Source organism: Rhineura floridana, chromosome 1 (genome assembly GCF_030035675.1).
Source record: "Rhineura floridana isolate rRhiFlo1 chromosome 1, rRhiFlo1.hap2, whole genome shotgun sequence".
NCBI lineage: Eukaryota > Metazoa > Chordata > Lepidosauria > Squamata > Rhineuridae > Rhineura > Rhineura floridana.
The window spans coordinates 51,371,030-51,394,393 of NC_084480.1; the positions used below are offsets into that span (position 1 = coordinate 51,371,030).

At 43.3% G+C, this 23,364-nt stretch overlaps 1 protein-coding gene across 2 annotated transcripts in view; it reads left to right on the forward strand.

Annotated features, from left to right (window-relative positions):
* MSH3 (mutS homolog 3) overlaps nucleotides 1-23,364 on the forward strand; it is a 154,401-nt gene that overhangs the window by 122,285 nt on the left and 8,752 nt on the right. For both annotated transcript variants that reach the window (XM_061621677.1, XM_061621669.1), the window contains one exon: nucleotides 17,438-17,595. In XM_061621677.1, the coding sequence (XP_061477661.1) occupies nucleotides 17,438-17,595 (158 nt within the window). The remainder of the gene's footprint in view (nucleotides 1-17,437; nucleotides 17,596-23,364) is intronic.

Consider the following 23,364-nt stretch of genomic DNA (forward strand, 5'->3'; position numbering starts at 1 on the left):
CTGCAGGAGGAGTCTCCCTCCACCCTCCTAAACCAGTGGTGTGGCATTACCCTTTGGTCGCAACAAGACGTGCCAGTCCCCCCACAACATCAACAGGAATATAGACGCCTGCAGTGTCCAGCCCCCATAAGACCCGCAGCACAGTTGCCCCATGGGGAAAGCAACCTGCAAATCTGATAGGCTGGAGAAGAGGCCCAAGCCGCTTCTGCCCAAACCACTCTTGACTAGGCCGGGACCAACGCCATTACCCAGGCAGACCTCAGGGCCTTCATTCAGGCTGAGCACCCAGATGGAGACGGCGATGGCCCACCCCTCTTCCGGCTGGCTGGAGGTGGCTGAGGCATTGAATGTAGTGGGCAGATGGTGTACTGCCTTTGGCTTGCAGACAGACCGACCAGACCAGGCGGGCCTCGGGGGATCATAATGTAGAGGAGGGGAGGGACTCGCACAGCACTGCCTTCAGGTCTGGAAGAGACCAAGGGTCACTGAGGAGGAAGGCATACAAGCCCATCCTGGCTTGGATTCAGTTTTTTCCACCAGTTTCTCACCTGAGGATTTCATGGGCTTTACAGACAGGTCTGTCTCTTACCAGACTGTCCAGGCTACGGATGGGGAAGGATGCCAGTCCCCTCCCTCTTCTCCCCCTACACACCACTGGCAAGGAGGGGCGTATCATCCCTGTTGTGCACACAATCAGCCTCTTCTGCTACAGTTATTGGATCACATGCTTCAGCAGCTGAAGGATCAACTCAGGGCTTCCCTTTTAGTGAATTTGTCCAGAGATCTTTCAGGCCCTATGCAGCACTCCCCCCAGGGGCACGCAGGATGTATGGGGTTCTTCCTCTGCCATCCCATCACCAAACCCGCGCCCTTCTGCACCACACAACTCACCTGATCCTTACGCTACTACTAAATGTAGGCATGTTCAACCTACAGAGGATGCTCCTGTCGACCCAGACAATGAGCTGATCGATTTAGATGAAGAGGACTGGAGTGGGGAGTCAGAATCAGAGGAAATTTCAAACAACAATCTCCCAAGAGTCCCATTTCCTTCCCCTCTTGTGCAAGGCAATGGAGGCCCTCAGCTTATACTCTCCTGATGACCCTTCAGCTCTGTCAACAGCTAGGCTCTTGACAGTATGCCCAGACCCAAAACCTAAATCCAGGGTGCTCAAACTCCCTGCATTACTGCCTAAAGTGATAAAATCCGGATTTGATGTCCCTTTACAGTTCAAGTAGTCAGTGTTAACTGCTAACAAATTCTGTACATTGGATTGGCAGATTATGGACCAGCTGAAAGTTCTATTAGTGGACGCGCCCATAGTTAATCTCCTCAATCCATCCTTAAATCCTAAAGACTCAGACTCGCACCTTAAGGACACGACAGAATGCAAACTGGACCAAGGCCTCAGAAGGGTACATGAGGCTAGTGCGCTTTCCATCAGAGTGGCAGCAGCATCCTCTGTCTTCGTATGAGCCTCTCTTTTATGCCTAGAAGACCTTCTGGACGGCCCACAACAGGACCCTGCCAGAACACGCAAGTCTTTGCTAAAAGTCTCTCGGGCAGTGACCTTCATGGCAGATGCATCCATGGATGCCATGCAATTTTCAGCATGGTCATTAGCAGCTGGCGTCTTCACCCGTAGGACCCTATGGCTGCGTCACTGGAAGCAGATGCCACAGCTGCTCTAACCTGGCCTTGGAACCCTCCATGGGAGGTAAGTTATTTGGTGACGAGGCCCTAGCAGGCATCTTGGAATCTAAGGACAAGAAGAGGTCTATGCCATCCAAGAAGAGAGGATAGAAGGCTGTATCGAAGAGCCTTCTACCCATATCCACAGTCCTAGTCCTTTTGGAACTTTAAAGTATCGGGACGAACTAGAGACACACGCACCAATTGCCCCTTCTGGTATAGACAACGTCTGCAGACAAGGGGCCAACCACACATTCCCAGTAGACTAGGATTTGGAGCCCAGACACGTGGAAACAAACATCAATTCTGATGCCAGCATTCCTCCGGTGGGAGGATGCCTCCAACGCTTTGCCCAGCATTGGAGGGACATGTCAGACCAGTGGGTATTGCACACCCTCAGAAACGGCTTGAGGCTGGAATTTACATCACCCCCTCTGGCAAGATTTGTCCCATCTCCTCTCTCGGTGTCTCAAGACAAGACAGCAAGAACCCTCCAAGCGATTTCCCATCTGCTCCAAATATCTGCAATAGAACCCATCCCGACAGGGGAGAGATTTTTAGGAAATTACTCAGTTTTCTTTACTGTTGCGAAAAAATATGGGTTGTTCAGGTACTCAATCTCAAGAACCTGAACAAATACATACAATACCGCAAGTTCCGTATGAACACCTTGCTCTCAATCGAGGCACTGAGAACAAGGGACTACCTCTCTTCAATCGACTTGAAGGAAGCCTACCTACATGTTCCCATCTCAGGTTCGCTGTCGGAGACGACCACTTTCAATACAGGGCCATGCCCTTCGGCCTGTCGTCTGCCCCCATGGTTTTCACAAAAATTGAGATTGCCCTGGTGGCTTACCTCAGGGTGCAAGGAGTCCACATTTTTCCTTACCTGTATGACTTCCTCATTTGGTCCCCATCGCTAAGCAAAGCCTGGGAGGGCATACATGTCACCTTAGCCTGTTTGAGTGATCACGACTTCCTAATTAACCAAACTAAGAGCCATTTACTTCCTTCCCATCGCATTGTACATCTGGGGGCCACCATAGACACACAACATGGGACGATACGGCTGGCACAAGACAGAATCAACAAGATACATGCTGCAGTATCACATCTCATGACCTCATCAGCAGACCTCATGCAGCTGGCCTCAGTGCTCGGGTTGATGGTAGCAGCCTTCCCAACGACTCCTTGGGCACGTCATCATTCTCGCCCTCTGCAGTGGGCGTTATTGCCATTCCAGAGCAAGATAGCAGCCAGGCAGCATCGGAAAGTATTACTGTCTCTTGCGGTTTGCCAGTCCTTGATGTGGTGGGCACTCCAACCCAACCTACTCAAGGTACTACCATTCCGCAACCCCCCACATATAGTGATCCCGTCGGATGCCAGCCTGTCAGGCTGGGGCGCCATATGCAACAGTCAGATGGTGCAAGGAACATGGTCATCGGGGGAGTCCAGTCTTCCAATCAATTTTCTGGAACTTCAGGTGATCTGCCTATCTGCCTGGCATTGACACCCTTTACACTATCCATACGACTGGGAGCAGTACTGGTCAGGACAGACAACGTGTCCGCCAAATCTCATTTGAACCGTTGGGGGCATGCGCTCTCCCCTTCTCCAGAGAGAAGCTTAACTCATCGTCCAGTGGGCAGAACAGCATCTGGAATCTCTCACGGTGGAATACCTCAGAGGGGGAGGACAACAGTCAAGCAGACTGGTTGAACTGGGAGAAGGTACATCAAGGGGAATGGATGCTACATCCTCTGGCTTTTCAGGCGATACTGGCATGCTTCGGCAATATCAAAGTAGACCTTTTCGCCAGCAGCCACAACCGCCAAGTAAAGAGGTTCTTCGCCAGGTGCAAGACACCAGAGGCAGAGGGAATAGATGCTCTCACGGCCCAATGGTCTCCAGGTCAATTATATGCCTTTTTGCTTCTTCCGATCCTTCCCAAAGTACTCCAGAAAGTCGAAGCTGAACGGGCAAAGGTTCTGCTGGTGGCCCCTTGGTGGCCACAGAGACTTTGGTTTCCGGAACTCATTGACCTAGCAGTAGATTCCCCGTGGCGGATTCCTCTCAGGGACGATCTGTTGTCACAGGGACACTTTCTCCATCTGAATCCCGGCTGGCTGGCTCTTCATGTATGGAAGTTGAACGGCAATGTCTCTTGAAAAAGGCATTCCGGCGCAAGTTGTACAGACAATACTGGTCTCCAGACGCCCTTCTTGTTGTTGTTGTTATGTGCCTTCAAGTCGATTACGACTTATGGCGACCCTATGAATCAGTGACCTCCAACAGCATCTGTCATGAACCACCCTGCTCAGATGTAAGTTCAGGTCTGTGGTTTCCTTTATGGAATCAATCCATCTCTTGTTTGGCCTTCCTCTTTTTCTACACCCTTCTCTTTTTCCCAGCGTTATTGTCTTTTCTAGTGAATCATGTCTTCTCATTATGTGTCCAAAGTATGATAACCTTAGTTTCAACATTTTAGCTTCTAGTGATAGTTCTGGTTTAATTTGATCTAACACCCAATTATTTGTTTTTTTTGCAGTCCATGGTATGTGCAAAGCTCTCCTCCAGCACCACATTTCAAATGAGTTGATCTTTCTCTTATCTGCCTTTTTCACTGTCCAACTCTCACATCCATACATAGAGATCGGGAATATTCCATGGTCTGAATGATCCTGACTTTGGTGTTCAGTGATACATCTTGGTATTTGAGGATCTTTTCTAGTTCTCTCACAGCTGCCCTACCCAGTCCTAGCCGTCTTCTGATTTCTTGACTATTGTCTCCATTTTGGTTAATGACTGTGCCGAGGTATTGATAATCCTTGACAAGTTCAATGTCCTCATTGTCAACTTTAAAGTTACATAAATCTTTTGTTGTCATTACTTTAGTCTTCTTGACGTTCAGCTGTAGTCCTTCTTTTGTGCTTTCCTCTTTAACTTTCATCAGCATTCGTTTCAAATCATTACTGGTTTCTGCTAATAGTATAGTATCGTCTGCATATCTTAAATTATTGATGTTTCTCCCTCCAATTTTCACACTTCCTTCATCTTGGTCCAATCCCGCTTTCTGTATATGTTCTGCGTACAGATTAAACAAATAGGGTGATAAAATACACCCCTGTCTCACACCCTTTCTGATTGGGAACCAGTCGGTTTCTCCGTATTCTGTCCTTACAGTAGCCTCTTGTCCAGAGTATAGGTTGCGCATCAGGACAATCAGATGCTGTGGCACCCCCATTTCTTTTAAAGCATTCCATAGTTTTTCATGATCTACACAGTCAAAGGCTTTGCTGTAGTCTATAAAGCACAGGGTGATTTTCTTCTGAAATTCCTTGCTCCGTTCCATTATCCAACGTATGTTTGCAATATGATCTCTGGTGCCTCTTCCCTTTCTAAATCCAGCTTGGACATCTGGCATTTCTCGCTCCATATATGGTAAGAGCCTTTGTTGTAGAATCTTGAGCATTACTTTACTTGCATGGGATATTAAGGCAATAGTTTGGTAATTACTGCATTCTCTGGGATCCCCTTTCTTTGGAATTGGGATATATATTGAACGCTTCCAGTCTGTGGGCCATTGTTTAGTTTTCCATATTTCTTGACAAATTCTTGTCAAGATTTGGACAGATTCAGTCTCAGTAGCTTGTAGCAACTCTATTGGTATGCCGTCTATTCCTGGTGATTTGTTTCTTCCAAGAATTTTAAGAGCAGCTTTCACCTCACATTCTAAAATTTCTGGTTCTTCATCATATGGTTCCTCCATGAATAAATCTGTCATCCTGTCATCTCTTTTATAGAGTTCTTCAGTGTATTGCTTCCATCTTCCTTTTATTTCATCTCAGTCCCCTGTTGATTATTCAACATCCCTACTCGTGGTTTAAATTTCCCTTTCATTTCTCTAATCTTTTGGGATAGGGCTCTTGTTCTTCCCATTTTGTTGTCCTTTTCTATTTCTATACAATAACTATTGTAATAGTTTTCTTTGTCCCTACGTATTAGTTGTTGTATAGTTGCATTTAGGGTTCTGACTGTGTTTCTATCTCCTTTTGCTTTTGCTTTCCTTCTCTGTTTAACCATTTGAAGAGTTTCTTCAGTCATCCATTGGGGTCTTCCTCTCTTTTTAACAAGAGGTATTGTCTTTTTGCATTCTTCCCTGATCATGAGTCTGACTTCAGTCCATAGTTCTTCTGGTTCTCTGTCAACTAAGTTTAAAGCCTCAAACCTGTTCCTTATTTGATCTTTATATGCTTCTGGGATGTTATTTAAATTGTATTTTGGCATTATGAGTGCTTTGTTGTTCTTCTTTAGCTTTACTCTGATTTTTGATACGATCAGTTCATGATCTGTACTGCAGTCTGCTTCTGGTCTTGTTTTTGCAGAAAGTATGGAACTCCTCCATCTTTTGTTTCCAATTATATAATCAGTTTGATTCCTATATTGACCATCTGGTGATGTCCATGTGTACAGTCATCTTGTTGGTTGCTCAAAAACTGTGTTGACAAGAAACAAATCATTGGCTTCACAGAATTCCATAAGTCTTTCTCCTGCTTCGTTTCTGTCACCTAAGCCCCATTTCCCCACAATTCCTAGTTCTTCTCTGTTCCCTACTTTTGCATTCCAGTCCCCCATGATTATCATCATATCTTGTTTTGGTGTGTGATCAATTTCCTCCTGTACTTCTGCGTAAAATCTCTCCAATTCCTCTTCTTCTGCGTTTGATGTTGGATCATAGACTTGGATGATGGTTATGTTAATAGGTTTCCCATTTAATCTCATTGATCACTTGGTCAGACCTTGCGTTGTAGCTCCTAATTGCTTTTGCTACATCACTTCTCACTATTAAAGCAACCCCGTTTCTTCTTGATTTCTCATTTCCTGCATAAAATATTTCGTAGTTGCCTGATTGAAAATGTCCCATTCCAGTCCATTTTAATTCACTCACGCCAAGTATTGTAATGTTGATATGCTCCATTTCTTGCTTGACAATTTCTAACTTTCCCTGGTTCATGCTTCTCACATTCCATGTTCCTATTGTGTGCGTCGTGCAACTCCGGACTCTCCTTTCGGATCTGTGCGCATCAGCCTCTGGGCTTCCTCTCGCCTTTGACCCAGCTGCGTCATTAGTCACAGCACTACTCATACTTGTCCTTTGTTCTTCCCCAGTAGCTCGGTGAGTGCCTTCTGACCTGGGGGGTCTATCTTCCAGCACTCGTATTGCATTTTGGATACTCTGTTCATAGGGTTTTTGTGGTAAGAGGTATTCAGAGGTGGTTTACCATTACCTTCCTCTGAGTTTGGATGCATCTTAGTCTGGTGTCTCAGCTTTGACCATTCCGCCATGGGTGCCCCTGCTAGCCCTTCTACTGTCAGGATATATGAGGCTACGTGGAAAGCCTTTCTGTCTTGGTCACAGAAACAAGGTGTAGCTCCAAGCAAAGCAGGTGTTAAAAATATCCTCTCATTCCTACAGCAGGGCTTGGCAATGGGACTCAGACCAAACACTTTGAGACGTCAGACTTTGACTTTGTCATCAATCCTATCTAAATGCCCCAAACGATCATTGTGTTCTCAAACATTACTGAAGCGTTTTCTTCGAGGGGCAAGGTTACCGGCGCCACCTGCTATTCATCATTTCCTCACATGGGACCTGCACAAAGTCTTAATGGCCCTACAGAAACCTCCCTTTGAGCCCTTAAGTGAAGTTCCGCTCCGTTTGCTATCCTTTAAAATTCTGTTCCTTGTGGCCATTACTTCGGCCCGTCATGTGTCTGAGCTGAATGCCCTATCTGTAGATAAGAATTTCTGTATTTTTCATAAGATAGGGTAGTACTTCACACTGTCCCTTCCTTTCGTCCTAAGGTTCTATCTACCTTTCACTGTCAGCAACAGTTAGCGCTCCCTTCCTTCTGCCCTAACCCTATTCACCCCACTGAGAAAGCATGGCACTCACTAGATGTGAGAAGAGCCTTAAAAGTATATATCTCCAAGACTAAGCCTTTTTGTAAGACAGATAGTTTTTGTTTCTTTTCATCCAGCTTCACTGGTTAACAAGGTTTCAACCTCCACTTTAGCTAGGTGGATCAAAGCATGTATTACCTTGGCAAATGTTTCCCTGAGACTTGCACGGCCAGCCAGTATAGTGGCTCATTCCACTAGGGCAGCAGCCACAGCGGCAGCATTCTCAAGAAATGCTTCACTGACAGAGATATGTAGAGCAGCCACATGGGCCACTCCCAATACGTTTATTAAACATTACAAGATCAACACATATGCATCTGCAGAAGAATTCTATAGCATGTCCTCTCCAAGACCAATAAACTCAGCCCAGCAATTTTCCCACCCTACATGGGTCAACTTTGGTATGTCCCACCTGATACCATCTTTCCATGCACAGGAGAAGAGACTTTTGGTCTTACCGTGAAAACGGTCTTTATGCATGTCATGGTAAGGCCAAAAGTCTCATTTCAGATGTACAGCTAAAGGGGGCCGTGAAATGAAAGATGGATCTAGGTTTGAAGTGAGTTCAGAATGTTAGCGCCTTGTCAGTGTGGGCGGCTGCTTGAGCTTCAGTCATTGCAAGAGCCTCCTTGTTCAGGTTAGGAGACATTTTGGTCCCCAACAAGATCTGGCTAGAGTCTACAAGTCTCTCTTGAAAATCTCACATGCTATAGTCTTCATGGCTGACGCTTCCATGGATGCAGTGCAAGGTTCCGCTAGGCAGCAGGCGTTTTCAGGAGGAGGACCCCTCAGTTATGTCATTGGGCAGCCAATGTCACAGCTCCTCACCGACCTGTCCTCTATGCCTTACATCAGTGGCAAACTTTTCAGTGACACAGGCTTGGAGAAGGTTCTGGTGGAGTCAAAAGACAGTAGGAAATGGTGTCTTCTATGTAGAAAGGCATGTTCATTTCATAAGTCATTCCATCCTTGCCCGGCCATCCATTAATTGAGAATGTCCAAGCCAGTTGGAAGAGGTCAGGATATTGGCCTGCCTGCCCTTTCTGGAGTAGCCAACTTAGCAACAGGAGCCGTCAATAGTACTCTGGAAATTCGGGTGAGGCACCCAGTTGCAAGGCAACAGCACTCAATTATGATTTCAACACCCCTCCTTCAGCTACACCTACAGCTCTTCTCGGACAAATGGCATAACATCACCTGGGGGGGTGCTGCAGTCTATGAAGCAGGGCATTGTCCCCTTTGATGTTCCTTCCTTCTCTTTTCACTAATCTGGGAAAAAGAGCCAAGGTTCAGGAAGCCATTCAGCATTTGCTTCACATCTTTGCCATAGAACCCATTTTCCCCCAGGGAGATATCCTCAGACATCTATTCAGTTTTCTTTACTGTGGCTCCTTCAGGGCAGTGCTAAACCTGAAGCATCTAAAGTTCATTTGATATCAAAAGTTCTGGATGGAGACACATGCCCATTGAGGAGGCCCTAGAAAAGGGGACTTCCTCTCATCAATTAATCTCAAGGAAGCATATTTACATGTTCCTATTTTGTGCCCACACAAGTGTTACCTGTGGTTTGCGACCATCAACATCCACTTCTAGTACAAGGCCATGCCCTTCATCCTGTAGGTGCCCCCCAAGGGTGTTCATAAAAATCATGGCCACCCCAGTGGTCCACTTCAGTCTGCAAAGGTTTCACGTTTATCCCTACCTGGACAACCTCTTGTTTCAGCCTCCTGAGGGCCTGGGAGGATCTACACATCAAATTGGCATGTTTTAAGACTATGGGTTTCTGAGCAATCATACGAAGAGTCAACTGTGCCTGCTTCAGTGGATCCTGCACCTGGGGAATGTGATAGACATGGAGACAGGGAGTCATGTCACTTTCTCCTGAATGAGCCTCCAAGAGTTGACTGGTAGTCTGTTCTGATCTATCCTCTCCATCAGGATCTCATGAACCTTATGAGAATCTTAGTCCTCATGGTCTAGGTAATTCAGGTAACTCCTTGGGACTCCATACCCGCCTGCTTCAATGGATCTTGCGGCCCTTTCAGAGCAACATCGTAGTCGCATGCAATTCATAGGTCTTTGGTCTGGTGGTCACAAGAGGCCATTCTGCAAGGGGAATTCCACTCAGAGACTCTTCCCAGATAACATCAGAGTGTAATGTCAGACCAGTCTCCTCATCTCTCCTTTATTGGATGGAGATTCATCTGGAATCCCTCATGGTGGAGCATCTGAAAGATGAGGAAAATGATCAGGCGGATGGCCTAAGTTGGGAAGAACTTCACCATGGAAAGTGGAGACTGCTTCCAGATATTTTCAGGGAACTCAGGCATCTTCAGAAGAGTGCAAGTGGATCTGTTTGCTTTTCCCTACAACCAAAGTTTTTCTCTCCTGCTATGAGGTTTCCTCAGGGGAAGCCGTAGACACACCTGTCTTCTGTGGACACGGGCTGTTGTACACATTTCCTCCTCTGCTGCTTTTTTCCAGAGTCCTCAAGAAGATCCAGGATGAGAGAAACAGAGTTCTTCTGGTGGCACCATGCTAGCCACGGAGACCATGGTTCTCTGAGATACTTAGTCTGCCCTGTGGCAGCTACCTCTCAGAGAATCTGTTATCTCAGGAATGTCTATAGCATCTGGAACCAGCCTGGTAAGAAACTTCATGGGTGGTCATTCAGAGAAAAGTTTTAAAAAAGCAGGTCTCTCACCATCAGTAATTGAAATCATTATGGTTTCCAGACATTCTTCCACTATATGCCTTTATGAAAGTATATGAAACACGCTTATCTGCTTAGTGCTGTAAGGAGCAATTAGCTCCTGGGTGTTAATGAGGTGTTGTCCTTCTTTCAAGATGGGCTGACTATAAGGCTCAGACCCAACACTCTTTAGCAACAAGCTCCTGCTCTGTCCTCTTGTCTTTTCCACAACTCCAGAGGAACCATTGGATTCTCACCTATTCCTGAAGTGTTTCCTGTGGGGAGCCACTGTCTCAGAAACTGCAAACCAGCTTTGCTTCCCTACCTGGGATTTGCACAAGGTTTTGATTTCAGAGGCCTCAGTTTGAGTCTCTGTCCCTTTGTCTACTTTCTTTCAAAGTTCTGTTTCTTGTTGCTATCAATTTTCCTGGAGGATTACAGAGCTCAATGCTCTGTCTGTGGACAAACATTTCTGTACCTTCCACAAGGACACAGTGATCGTCTGTATTATTCTTTCCATCTTAAGGTCCTTTCTTCCTTTTACTGTCAACAGGAGCTTATTCTATCCTGTAGAAGCTTGGCATTCATTGGATGTATGTAGGTTTGCATCTCAAGAATGAAGCCTTTTTTTGCTAAATTGATGCCCTGTTTGTATCCTTTCACCTCTCCTCTTTGGGAAGAAGTGTCCGCTTCCAGTTTGTTTAAAGCCTGCATGGCATTTTCCTATGCTTCCTTGAATCTCACTCTTCCATCTAAGATTCTGGCACACTCCATCAGGGTGGTAGCTACAAAAGCTGCCTTTTTCCTTAATGTTCCTCTTCATGAGGTTTGCAGGATAGCCACATGGACTAGCCCTAACACATTGTAAGATAGATTCCTATACTTTGGCATGAGATGGCCTTTGGGAGAAGGGTACTGGAGCATGTTGTCCCAAGCCAATAGGCAGCCCAATTTCACTTTTAAGTTTATTCACCCTACATGGGTCAGCTTTGGTATGTCTAATTGTGAAATGGTCTTCTACATGCATGTAAAGATGATCTCAGGACCTCTCCCTATTGTGTGCTGGGCTGCTTGATTCCATTCTTGTTTTCTGTTCTGTGGCAGAGAGTGTTTTTTTATTTGTTTTTGAGGTTGCTGCTCCTATATATGTCTTTTCTGGCTTGTCATGAAATAACTGATCCCTGTGAGACTAGAAGACTGCAAAATTGAACAGCATCTTTCCTACCTTCAACCACAAGGTGGAGCTTAAGTCCGATTTGAGATTATTTTTACATGCATGTAGAAGACCTTTTCATGGTAAGACCAAATATCTCTTCTATCCCACTGGCCATTGGTCAGGGAAGGTACAGCCTTGTTAGGAGAGGATTCTATCTTAAGAAACAGGATGCCAGGTGCTTGCACACAGTTCTCTTTTCTGTTTCCCCCCCTGGAGTCTCAAGTTCCTGGTTGCTGTACCACAGGTGTGGGGAACTTTTGTCCCTTCCAAATGTTGCAAGTATGGCCAGTGGGAGTTGTAGTTCAGCAACATCTGGAGGACTAAAGATTCCCCATACCTGCTTTACCAGCAAAATGTCCTCCAATCTGACTGTTCTATTATTGAATGCTAAGTCTGTTCATAACAACATCATACTCATCTGCAATTTGATAGTGGATGCAGGAGCTGATCGAGCATATATTACCAAGACTTCGTTGGTTGAGCTTGGAAGAGTGAATTTTACGCAGCTTTCCCCACCCAGATACCCAGTATAGTATCAGCACAGCATTACTGCCCAGACCCTTATCTAGTGGATGCACAAGGATGAGGGTTCTACACGTTCTTCCTAGGTTTATGTGTACTGAGAGTCTTATATGTCAAACATTGTCCTCACCTAAGCGAGTTCTATTATCAACAGTGGACAACTGGCTAGGTAAACCTAGAAAAAGAAATCCTACCCAAGTTCCCCTTGGGACTGAGGATGTATCAGGAAATATAATAATTGGATTCCAAAGCAGAAAATAAAAAAATATTTCTTTATTTCTATACTAAGGTCTGGTTCGAGAGCCAGTGTTGCATAATGGTTAGAGTGTTGGACTATGACCCTGGAGGCCAGGGTTCGAATCCCTACATAGCCATGAAGCACAGTGGGTGACTTTGGGCCAGTCACTGCCTCTCAGCCTCAGAGGATGGCAATGGTAAACCTTACCCAGTAGCGTTATGGCTAAACAGACATTGCTGGCCATAGCCAGGACATACAATGCTAACAAGCATATAGCTGGCTCTATCTTACATCACATGGATTAGATAGGCACATAGTTGGCTTTATCTTGTATTACAATGATTAAAGCAGCATATAGCTGGCTTTATCCTATAATTATACAGCCATGAGAGTAGCTGTATACTATGGTAAGCTTGGATTTTTTTTGCATTCCTCAGTGTTAAATTGAAAATACCCCCATGCCATTCTGCTGCTTCCCATAAGCTCATTTCAAAACAAAACCTTACAAAACTTACAGTCCCGAACTCAGAAATGCTTGCTTAACAACCCTCTAAGCTTTCATGGCAATACACAAAACAGTCAGAGAATCTAGAGTTCAAAGTGGGGGGGAAATCCAGACCCCTGCTGGACTTTTCTCTTGTCAGTGGTCTCATAATTTGTTGAAATTAATTAAAAATCAGCCATGTTCACAGAGTACCTGTAATCCTATTAATGACCTTGCCCCATACTTTGACCTTCATCTTCTGCAGTTTAAAAGTTAAAAAAAATGCATGGCTGATTTTTAATTAAAGAAATTTAACATTGGAGTCGATAAGGCTGGGCTTGCTCAGTAAGAACAAACTGTCAGTGTTCTAAAAGCAAGATTCACAACTGTATGGCTTGGCTAATCAGGTGGCCACACCCACGTCAGACATTTATTTCATTTTAGACAGTCATGGCTTTCCCGAAAGGGTCCTGGGAAGTGTAGTTTGTGAAGGGAGTTGTTAGGAGACTCCTGTTCCCCTGACAGATTTCCAGTGGCCAGAGTGGTTTAACAGTAAGCCCCTCTTCTGGGGATTGTAGCTCTGTGAGGGGAATAGGGTGTCTCCTAACAACTCTCAGCGCCCTTCACAAACTACACTTCCCAGGATTCTGTGAGGGAAGCCATGACTGTCTAAAGTAAAATAAAGGTCTAGTATGGATGTGGCCAGTGACAACTTTGGTTTAAATTTGGGTGGGAGATAACATGTGCCTGCTAAGGAATAAAAAGGTGGGGGAAACCCTGAAAAACAATGATACTGTTCACAATGTTTTCCTTTTGGAAAGAAAAGGAGCTTTCCCTCTGCCCAGGCCCCACCAACCCAATCTCCTCCCCTCCCCGTCCCCCTTCCTCTGTATACTTCCCCTTCCCCCTCTTCCCCCTTTCCCTCCTTCAGAACAATTTCACCTATCCTAAGCATAATTGTACAGCAGTAAATCCCACTGAACTCAAAAAGCATGCAAATGATCAAATGTGCCCTCTCCTCCTACCCCTTCCCCTCTCCTTATAATACCCTCCTTCATCTCTTCCCATTGTCAGTTTTACCTATCCTAAGCATGATTGCATGGGAGTTAATCCCATTGAACTCAATAAGCATGCAAATGATCAGACCTGCCTTTCCTCTCCCCCTCTCTCCTTCTCTTCCCCTCTCCTCTCCTCTGCCCCCAGCCCTTCCTCACTCATCATCAGTTTCACCTATCCTAAGCATGATTGCGAGAGCCAGTGTGGTGTAGTGGTTAAGGTGTTGGGTTATGACCTGGAAGACCAGGGTTCAAATCCCCACACAGCCATGAAACTCACTGGGTGACCTTGGGCCAATCACTGCCTCTCAGCCTCAGAGGGAGGCAATGGTAAACCCCCTCTGAATACTGCTTACCATGAAAACCCTACTCATAGGGTCACCATAAGTTGGGATTGACTTGAAGGCAGTCCATTTCCATTTCCAAGCATGATTGCATGGAATAAAATACCACTGAACTCATAAGCATGCAAATGATCAACTTTGCCCTTCTCCCCCTGCTCTTCCCCCTCCCCATGGCCTTTTCACCTATCCTAAGATGAATGCAGGGGAGTAAATCCCATTGAGCTCAATAAGCATGCAAATGATCAATCCTTTCTCAGTAAACTTGCACAAGATCCCATTTCTTACTTCCCGGATTAAAAAGCAGAGAAATTCACTAATAGGCAAAACAAAACAAAAAAACCTTGCAGTTTAAGACTGTACCTATAGCTAGCTAAAGCTATTTTGGCAATATTTCTATCAAACTTTAAAAAGCAGAGAAACTGGGCCATGATAGTGAATGCACCAGGGGATCAGGAGACCTGACCTCCTCTCTCAGATATTGGACTGCCCTACAAATTTGTAAAAATGCGAATGACCTGGTCATCAGGTCTCCTCTCTGCCTCTCCGCCTTCAGCAACCCCTACAGAGGATCACTCAGAATCAGGCCAAGGTGATCCTGATGACTCCTCACTTGCCGAATCCACATGTCAGTGAGAGTGCCATGATGTCTTCCTGTCTGTCTAGATTTGTTGATTCAGGGGGCCTGTTGTTCATCCCAGGCCAAAGCTGTTTCAGCTACAGCCTGGCAACTATCTTCCTGGCAGGCATCTGTGAATAAGGTATATTGCACAATATTGAACGCCTTTCTGCCTTGGTGTTCTTGGGAGAGGGTGGATCTGTTGTCTCGGGAGGTTTCAGACTTTCTCACTTTTTTGAAGGCTGGTGTGGACAAGGGTTTAAATTCCAGTACTATTAAATGGTAGGCGGCTGCCCTGAGTAGTATTTTGTCTAATTTGGGTAGTAATACCTTGTTTTCCCATCCTTTGTATAAGCAGTTTATCAAAGGGGTGTCTCTCATTTCCTCTCAAGTAATCCATAGGTTTCCCATCTGGAACCTTGATTCATTTCTGTCTACCCTGACTGGTTCTCCATGCCAGCTGTCCCTTGAATTTACATTTAAAACTTTTTCCTTGTTGCCATTACGTCTGTCAGGCAGGTTTCAGAACTGGGGGCTCTCTCGGCCAACCCACAGTTAAGTATTTTCCACCAGTATAAGGTTGTAATGTGCCTTGATCCATCCTTTTTGCTCAAAGTGAATTCAGCTTTCCATAGGGTACAGGAAATTGTCTTTCCTCCTTTTGCCCATGCCCTCCTTGTTGGCATTCACTGGATGTGCAGCGTGCTCTGCTGTTTTATTTGGATTGGATGATGGAGTTTCGTCATTTGGAATTGCTATTTGTTTCATTTTTGGGTCCTTCTAAAGTGAAAAAAAGGTTTCCTCTTCTTCCATTTCTCGTTGGCTTCATTCTACAATCTCTCAAGTCCCAGGGGGGCTCACTGTGCATTCTGTAAGGGGGTGTGTGGTTTCTCCTGCCTTAAAAGGTAATTTTCCAGTGTTTGACATTTGCAGGGCCGCCACATGGGCTACACTGCATGCTTTTGCTAAACACTACAAAATAGTTTTCATCAGAGGATGCAGCATTTGGCAGAAAGGCTCTTCAGAGTATTGTTCAGCAGGAGGATATGGGCAGAGGAAGCCCACCCAGGGAATAAGAACAATGGTCTGTTACATCCCTTCTAGAAAATGTCCTCCACTGCCAATAGGCAAAAACAGAAGTTTTACTTACTGTGAACTTCTGTTGGATGTTTGCAGTGGAGAACATTCTCCCCACCTCGCCTTCCTCTGTTGATATTTTTCTGATCCTCTGCTGGTTCTGAGCAGAGGTGATCCTTAGGGCTTCTGCCTCTGTCCTACATCATTAGTGTGTTTAGGTTTTCTTGTCTCTTTTGTGTTCTAGTGTTCATGTGACTGTTCCGGTGAACATAGTTCTTGATCTCTGTTCTGAGTACCCTTCATTCAGAGTCTGTTCCTGCTGCCCAGGGCTGTTTGAAGTTTCAGTTGTGTGGGGTTGAGGAGTGGTTCTTGCTCTGCCAGTGGGACTGGAGGGCAGGATGACTTCTCCCTCTGGAGAGGAGGCAAAGGATTCTGGACCCTGCCTGTCATTCCAGTGGGGAGGTATCATCCCTTCTAGAGAATGTCCTCTACTGCCAACATCAAGCAGAAGTTCACAGTAAAACTTCCATTTTCTATGGGGCAGCGGTCCTATTGAGATACATCAGACACCCACTATCTGTACTTTCTAGAAACAAACGAAGGCATTCTTGTTCCAACAAGCTTTCCCTGCTAAATGAATTAGTTTTCTGTTCATGTTTGTGCAGTGTTTAATTATTTTTAGCTGTTTTTCTAATATTTTGTATATTGTCTTGGGGCACATGTGGAAAGTGATTAATAAATAATAAAGATAGTAATAGCTGGGGCACAGCCCATTGCACAAGGTTAAGAACCCCACATCCAGTGATGAGGAACTGAATGTTACCTCATTTGAATCACACTGTTGCAGTATACTAGGAACATAGGAAGCTGCCTTACATTGAGTCAGACTGTTAAGCCATCTACCACAGTATTTTCTGTACTGATTGGCAGTGGCTCTCCAGGATCCCATGCAGGAGTCTCTCCCAGCTCTACCTGAAGATGCCAGGAATTAAACTTGGGAGCCTCTGCACGCAAAGCAAATCTGTACTACTGAACTATGGCCCTTTGCAAATTGTGTCAGCACTTATGTCTATATCAGGGTGATCATGAATAATAGTCTGGTGGCCCTCTAATATTGGTGCTCCCTCTTGAGACAGATGCTGTTCTGAGTGCAGCTCTTCCAGTTGGTGGGAGGAAAATGAAGGCAACCTTGTTCCAGTGGTCTTAAGCTTGCCTAAATGATCATGTTTAACAGTTCTAACAACGTCTATTGGAGATGTTGTGACTGTGCAATTTATATGTTAGATGGTTTTATGGAGCAGTGATATTATTTTGATGCATTGTGTGTATGTACACATGTTGAAAACTGCTGCGTAGTCTGTTTAGAAGGGAAAATTTAGATAAAATACTGTAAGTGAACCTTACAAAAAACTACAAATTAGAAATTTCTGAAGTAATAATGTGGAAGTGTTCTAGTTCAAATGATCACCATATGATCACATAAGGTCTGAAACTTTTAAATGATCTTTAATTATAGTTTTTGTTTTTCCAGGAAGATGGTCAAACGGTTATGATAATTACTGGACCTAACATGGGTGGAAAGAGCTCTTATATAAAGCAAGTTGCATTGATCACTGTCATGGCACAAATTGGTTCTTATGTACCAGCAAAGGAAGCAAGAGTTGGTATTGTGACTGGTATATTCACCAGGTGAGATGTCAAAGTTGTATGTTTTAAGGATAAGTAATCTTGTAAATTATACTTTCACTTCATCAAGCATTTGTTTAAGTATTCTCTGTGTCTTGATTGGCTAAATGTTTAGCTTTATCCTTTAAAAGAGCAGCAAGTTTCCAGTTGTCATGGTTGCTACAGAGGCATATGGATTTCTCATGGAATCATAAATTGTTGTGTTTGAAGGGACCTTGGAGGTCATCTAGTCCAGTCCCCTAACATTACAAAGGCTTGCCGAGTGGGGTTTAACAAGTTTGGAAATATGAAGATAGTGTCTGCTTCAAGGCCCAGATTCCACACATGGGTTGAGTTGTACATCCTATAGCTATCTAGTAACACCATGGCTCCTTTTCGTGATTGCTTGCTCCTGTCTCCCACAGACTTTCCAGCCTTACAACCATTTTTACTCATATCTTGCTCTTCTGACCTGAGGAAAAAGCTTCCAATTCTGAAATAAAGGGATGCTCCCAATTGGCCAACCTGAAGAGTGAGAGAACAGGATAGCTTTGCTTGAACTGACTGTTTAAATGCCTTACTCTTAATTTACAAACAGTATATACACTTAATTTTTTTTAGTATGTTTCAGTTCTCCACATTTTAAAGTAATACAACTTGAAAGGAGATTGACTTTACTGCTTACAGTTATCTCTGTAATAAATGCTTATTCAGTAGGATTAGGAATATGGGTGTTAAAATAATTTGAAATATATTGCATTATTCCAAGGGAATATTTATTGGTTGTAGTATAGAAATATAAATGCATTTTATAACTTCAGGGAGGAATAGTGACATCAGCTCACTAAGTATGAGAAGTTGACAACACTGAACTTTTTTTAAAAATAGTATCACTATTTTAGTATTTATTCAAATTTGTATGACTGTACCAATAGTGTCCAGTAGGATAAAGTGTTCAACATAGCAAGTCTCTGATTTGAACACTTCCCTCATAGAATCATAAAATGTTAGAGTTTGAAGGGACCATGGAGGTCGTCTAGTCCAATTCCCTAACATTACAAAGGCTTGCGAAGTGGGGCTTAACAAGTCCAGTAGCAGCCGGTGTGGCTCCATTGCTGTCCTGGCTTTGGAACATGGCGAGTTCCTGCTGCTGACAGAGAGGGGGCAGGACAGGCACAGGGAGCTTGGCACAGAGCATGCACCATGGCAGCAGCATTGGATTGACTCTACTCCATCGAGCTCCCCGTGCATCTCCCCTTCTCTCTTGTCAGTTAACGGCAGTGACCTACCGTGTTTGGAAGCTGGGAGGGCAGTGGAGCCCCACCTGCATGCCTCACCAGCCACTACTGGCAAAGTCATTACTATTACAGTCCCATTTTCCTGTTTGTACACAAGGGATTAACAATTGCCAGCTTACGCAAAATGCAGTTATCACTACATAGTTCTATATTGTGCAGTCTAAATTATATGAATGATAGTTCATAATTCTTCATCTATTCAGTCATTCTAATGTGAGCTGCATTTTTAGCTTCAAACAAAGTAATGAATTCTGTCATTTTGGGGGTAAGAGAAATTTTGTTTCCATTCTATATCTGTTATTTATAGGCTTACCTATCTAAATATCCTTTTATTGCAGCAAGTCAATAAAGCACATGTTTAGTGCAAGTGCTTGGGCTACAAATACTATGTGAGTTCATAATAGCCTTTTAAAAAAAGATGGAATATGCAGGTGATTTCTGCAGTTACGAAGACAAAACATGTTCTGTTAAATGGAAAGAGCACTAATGTCAGCATTCAGGTTGGAACCTGATACAATGCTGAATAGCACCTGGTAGGCCACTGTGAGAACAGGATGCTGGACTAGATGGGCCACTGGCCTGATCCAGCAGGCTCTTCTTATGTTCTTATGTTCTTAGATTGATTGGGTATGGCATTATCAATGTCTAATAAGTTAAGCTCTTCCAGATTTATGATATAAGGAAAACACCAGTGTGGCATAGAAGTAGTAAGAAGAAACGGGTAGTAACTGATCATCTCCACTTCTGTAGACACTGGAATGATGATTGTCACTATTCTTTTCTCAGACAGGAATCAATTACTAATTGAAGATCAAAGCCTCCTTTCTTTTTACCCAAACTGTGTCTTTTAGTTGCACAAGAAATATCTAAGGCTGCAGCCCTAAGCATGCTTACCTGGGCATTGATAACACTGGAGTTTATTCCTGAGTAAACATGGCTAAGATTGCACTGTATGATAGTTTTATTGTCTTGGCTGGATGACACTAAAAGTGCTTCAAGCAAAATGAATTAGGTAATTTGATAATATGATTAAATGTCTTTATTTTTTTTAAAAAAGTATATCCTTAATTTCAGCTTAAAAAGAGGCACTTAAGCTTTTGCTACTCCTTTAAATTAACCAGTCTGGCATTTTGTCCAAACTCTAAATAATGGTTAATCTTTACTTAGTTAGTGAAAACAAGCCAGCCTTAGTTAAGATTAACCTGTTTGTGCAAGTTTTGCTGACATGGCAATTTATGGTTAATCTAAAATGGAATTTAGAAGCTTCCAAATTTTTCCACAGCTGTGTTAGAGGGGAGAGCAGGACTGGGAACTATTACCAAAGGTTCGTAATGACCAAGCTCAACAGTCACTTTCCATCTGTGAGCCATTTTGAACTCGGCAGACAATCAGGAATGGATTTGTAATGATGTGGAAAAGCAGCTTGCAGCCAGCTTCATCCATTGTTAGAAAGCCATTTAATGGTGGTTGCTAAATTGAAGTAGTTGACAGAACTGCCCATGATATCACATTCCAGGATGTTTTCATTATATGACTGTTGTATCTCTAATGATCTTATGGAATGTGTGGGTTCTCACATGGACAGTTTGATAAGCAATACAGACCTAAGAGATATTTGCTTAGGTGATTCCCTGCTGGATGATGTAGCAAATTGCTTAGAAACTAGGATTTTCTTAAACACTTTTTGTTTTTAGAATTTCAATTTAGGCAGTTGCTCATGATCATCAGTGAAAATTCATATTAATAATTTAGGGTTGTAGCAAGAAACAATTTCCCCCTTTGCGCTTCGATATGCCCATTGAGTATATTTTCTTGTACAGGCTATCTAATCTAAATGTAGAAGCCAATTAAACAATGCTGCTGTTTTGTGAAGAAAATCAGCCCCTGTTGCACATCATCTAATAGGATCAAAACATTCTGGCAGCAGTAATATACCTCTGTTGTAACTTTAATAAAGACAGCGAACTTTTTGATGTCAGATATGTTCAAATAAAACCTGAAATAATGTGTTTGGTTTTTTAAATTGCCTGTTTAGTTTAGTAAGTTTGAGAGCTTTGAATTGCATCAAAATGCTTTATTCTGCGGAATGTGATTTGGTTAGCTCAGAAATTATTTAATTGCTTATTTATAGCCAGACTGAATTTGCTCTGTGCTGATGAGTCTCTCATCAACACTTGAAAGGAAGTCATTAAATTGGATCTCTTTGCACAATTTACAACATATAACTGTATTACTGTGTGTAACTATATTACTGGGTGTGAGAGGGGGAGAGATGAAGAATTATCTGCAATAATTTTGGTGGCAAGGGACCTAATGTGCTACATTTATCAATAACAATTGAATAGAGATCTGTAATAATAATAATAATAATAATAATAATAAATAAATAAATTTAATTTATGTGTCGCCTATCTGGCCGGTGGCCACTCTAGGCGACGTACATGTAAACGGTTAAAATACAATACGATAAAATACAATAATACAATATAAAATATAATAATACAATATAAAACAGTACAGCGATGATAACAATACTAATACAGGGTAAGAGGCAATTCAGTCATAAAAGTTAACCCTCCCCGGAAATCCCAAAGGCCTGTTGAAAGAGCCAGGTCTTTAAGGCTTTACGGAATACATTTAGGGAAGAGGCGTGCCGTAGATCTTGTGGGAGGGAGTTCCAAAGGGTGGGGGCTGCCACTGAGAATGCCCTCTCTCTAGTTCCCGCCAATCTAGCTGTTTTTGTTGGCGGGATTGAGAGAAGGCCTTGTGTGGCTGATCTTGTCGGGCGGCTTAATTGGTGGCGTTGAAGGCGCTCCTTTAGATAAACTGGGCCGAGACCGTATAGGGATTTAAAGGTTAATACCAACACCTTGAATTGGGCCCAGAAGACAACTGGAAGCCAGTGTAGATCGAACAACACTGGTGTGATATGATCCCGGCGGCGACTATTCGTAAGTAGTCAAGCCGCCGCGTTTTGTATAAGTTGTAGTTTCCGGACCATTTTCAAGGGTAACCCCACATAGAGCGCATTACAGTAATCTAATCGAGAGGTGACCAGGGCGTGTACTACCAGTGGGAGCTGATGAACAGGAAGGTAGGGTTGCAGCCTTCATATGAGGTGTAGTTGATACCAGGCTGCCTGGCTCACTGCCGAAATCTGAGCCTCCATGGACAGCCTGGAATCAAGTACAACCCCAAGGCTGCGGAGCTGGTCCTTCAGGGGTAGACTCACCCCACTGAACTTCAGGTCAACATCTCCCAACCAAGAACCATTTGGAATAAATTAATACTAGAAAATTTCTACCTTTTTTGGCTTTGTTGGAATTAACAAGGGGAAAAAACACAAAGTACTGGTTAAGCTCTGTTGTATTGCCAGTTTATATGGTATCCCAACTGCCAATATGCCTGGAATTTGTTGCAGGTTGACTCCCTGTGCTAGGCTTGGTGGGAAATTGGTTCTGTCTTAGCAGCAGTGAACTCATGCATCATGCTCTAAGTTCCATTTGCCAACAAAGCTAGTTTAAATTGCTTTGTAATGGAATCATGTCAAATTGCTGTGTAAATTTTAAATACTTTTTAATATAGAATAAACAATACAAATAAATTTGTTAGTGGGTTAATATTTTATTTTTACATTTTTTGTTAATGTGCAAGTTATTGATTCTGAATAATACTGAAGTCCTATATAAATTACATTCGCACTGTATAGTCAATGCCAAAAGCAAGTTGATTTCTTATCTGATGGATTTAATACATCATTTGTACAATTTATCACTGTTGAACCAGACAGAGTAGATGTTTATCATGAACAAAAGAGATTTGTTTTTACAGCTGTTTCTGAAAATGGCTAAAAGAGAGAGTCCTCTTCTAGACAGGAAGTTCTTGGGGGCGGGAACTGTTTCCATGAATGTAAATTCATTTAACAAGTGATTAGGGTGCAATACACAAAGCAGTGTTATAGGTAATAGACCTGCATTGCTGTCTAGATGTTCATTCAGTTCCCAGAGTCCTGAAATAGTGAGGTACTAAGCAACAATAAATATTTTACATCTTCAATACTAAAAATTACTCAAAACCTATTGAATTTATACCTGGCTCAAACAAGTTAATTGAGGGAAGAGAGCACACATCTTGTTTTCTTGCAATAAATATTTGTAAACCATGACAGTTTCCAGACCACTGCCTAGTTACCAGAAACGTATGGGTGGTTAAAACATCTAGTATAAGACCATGATTTGAGAACTGGAGCAGACTAAAAGATGACTTGCTGCCTCTATCCTCTATCCTCTATCATGCTTTTGCCGTTACATGTCTCATTTATATAGCCATTTCAATGTGCCAAAACTCTTAAGTCAATACCGTGTTTGATAGGACTGCCACATTCCTTACATTTTCTTCCAATTTTTAAAATACATTGAGTTCTTTTTTAATCTATGTATAAAAAGTAACCAGATAGGATTCTGATGTACAAGGAATGCAGTAAAACTCTGTAAGG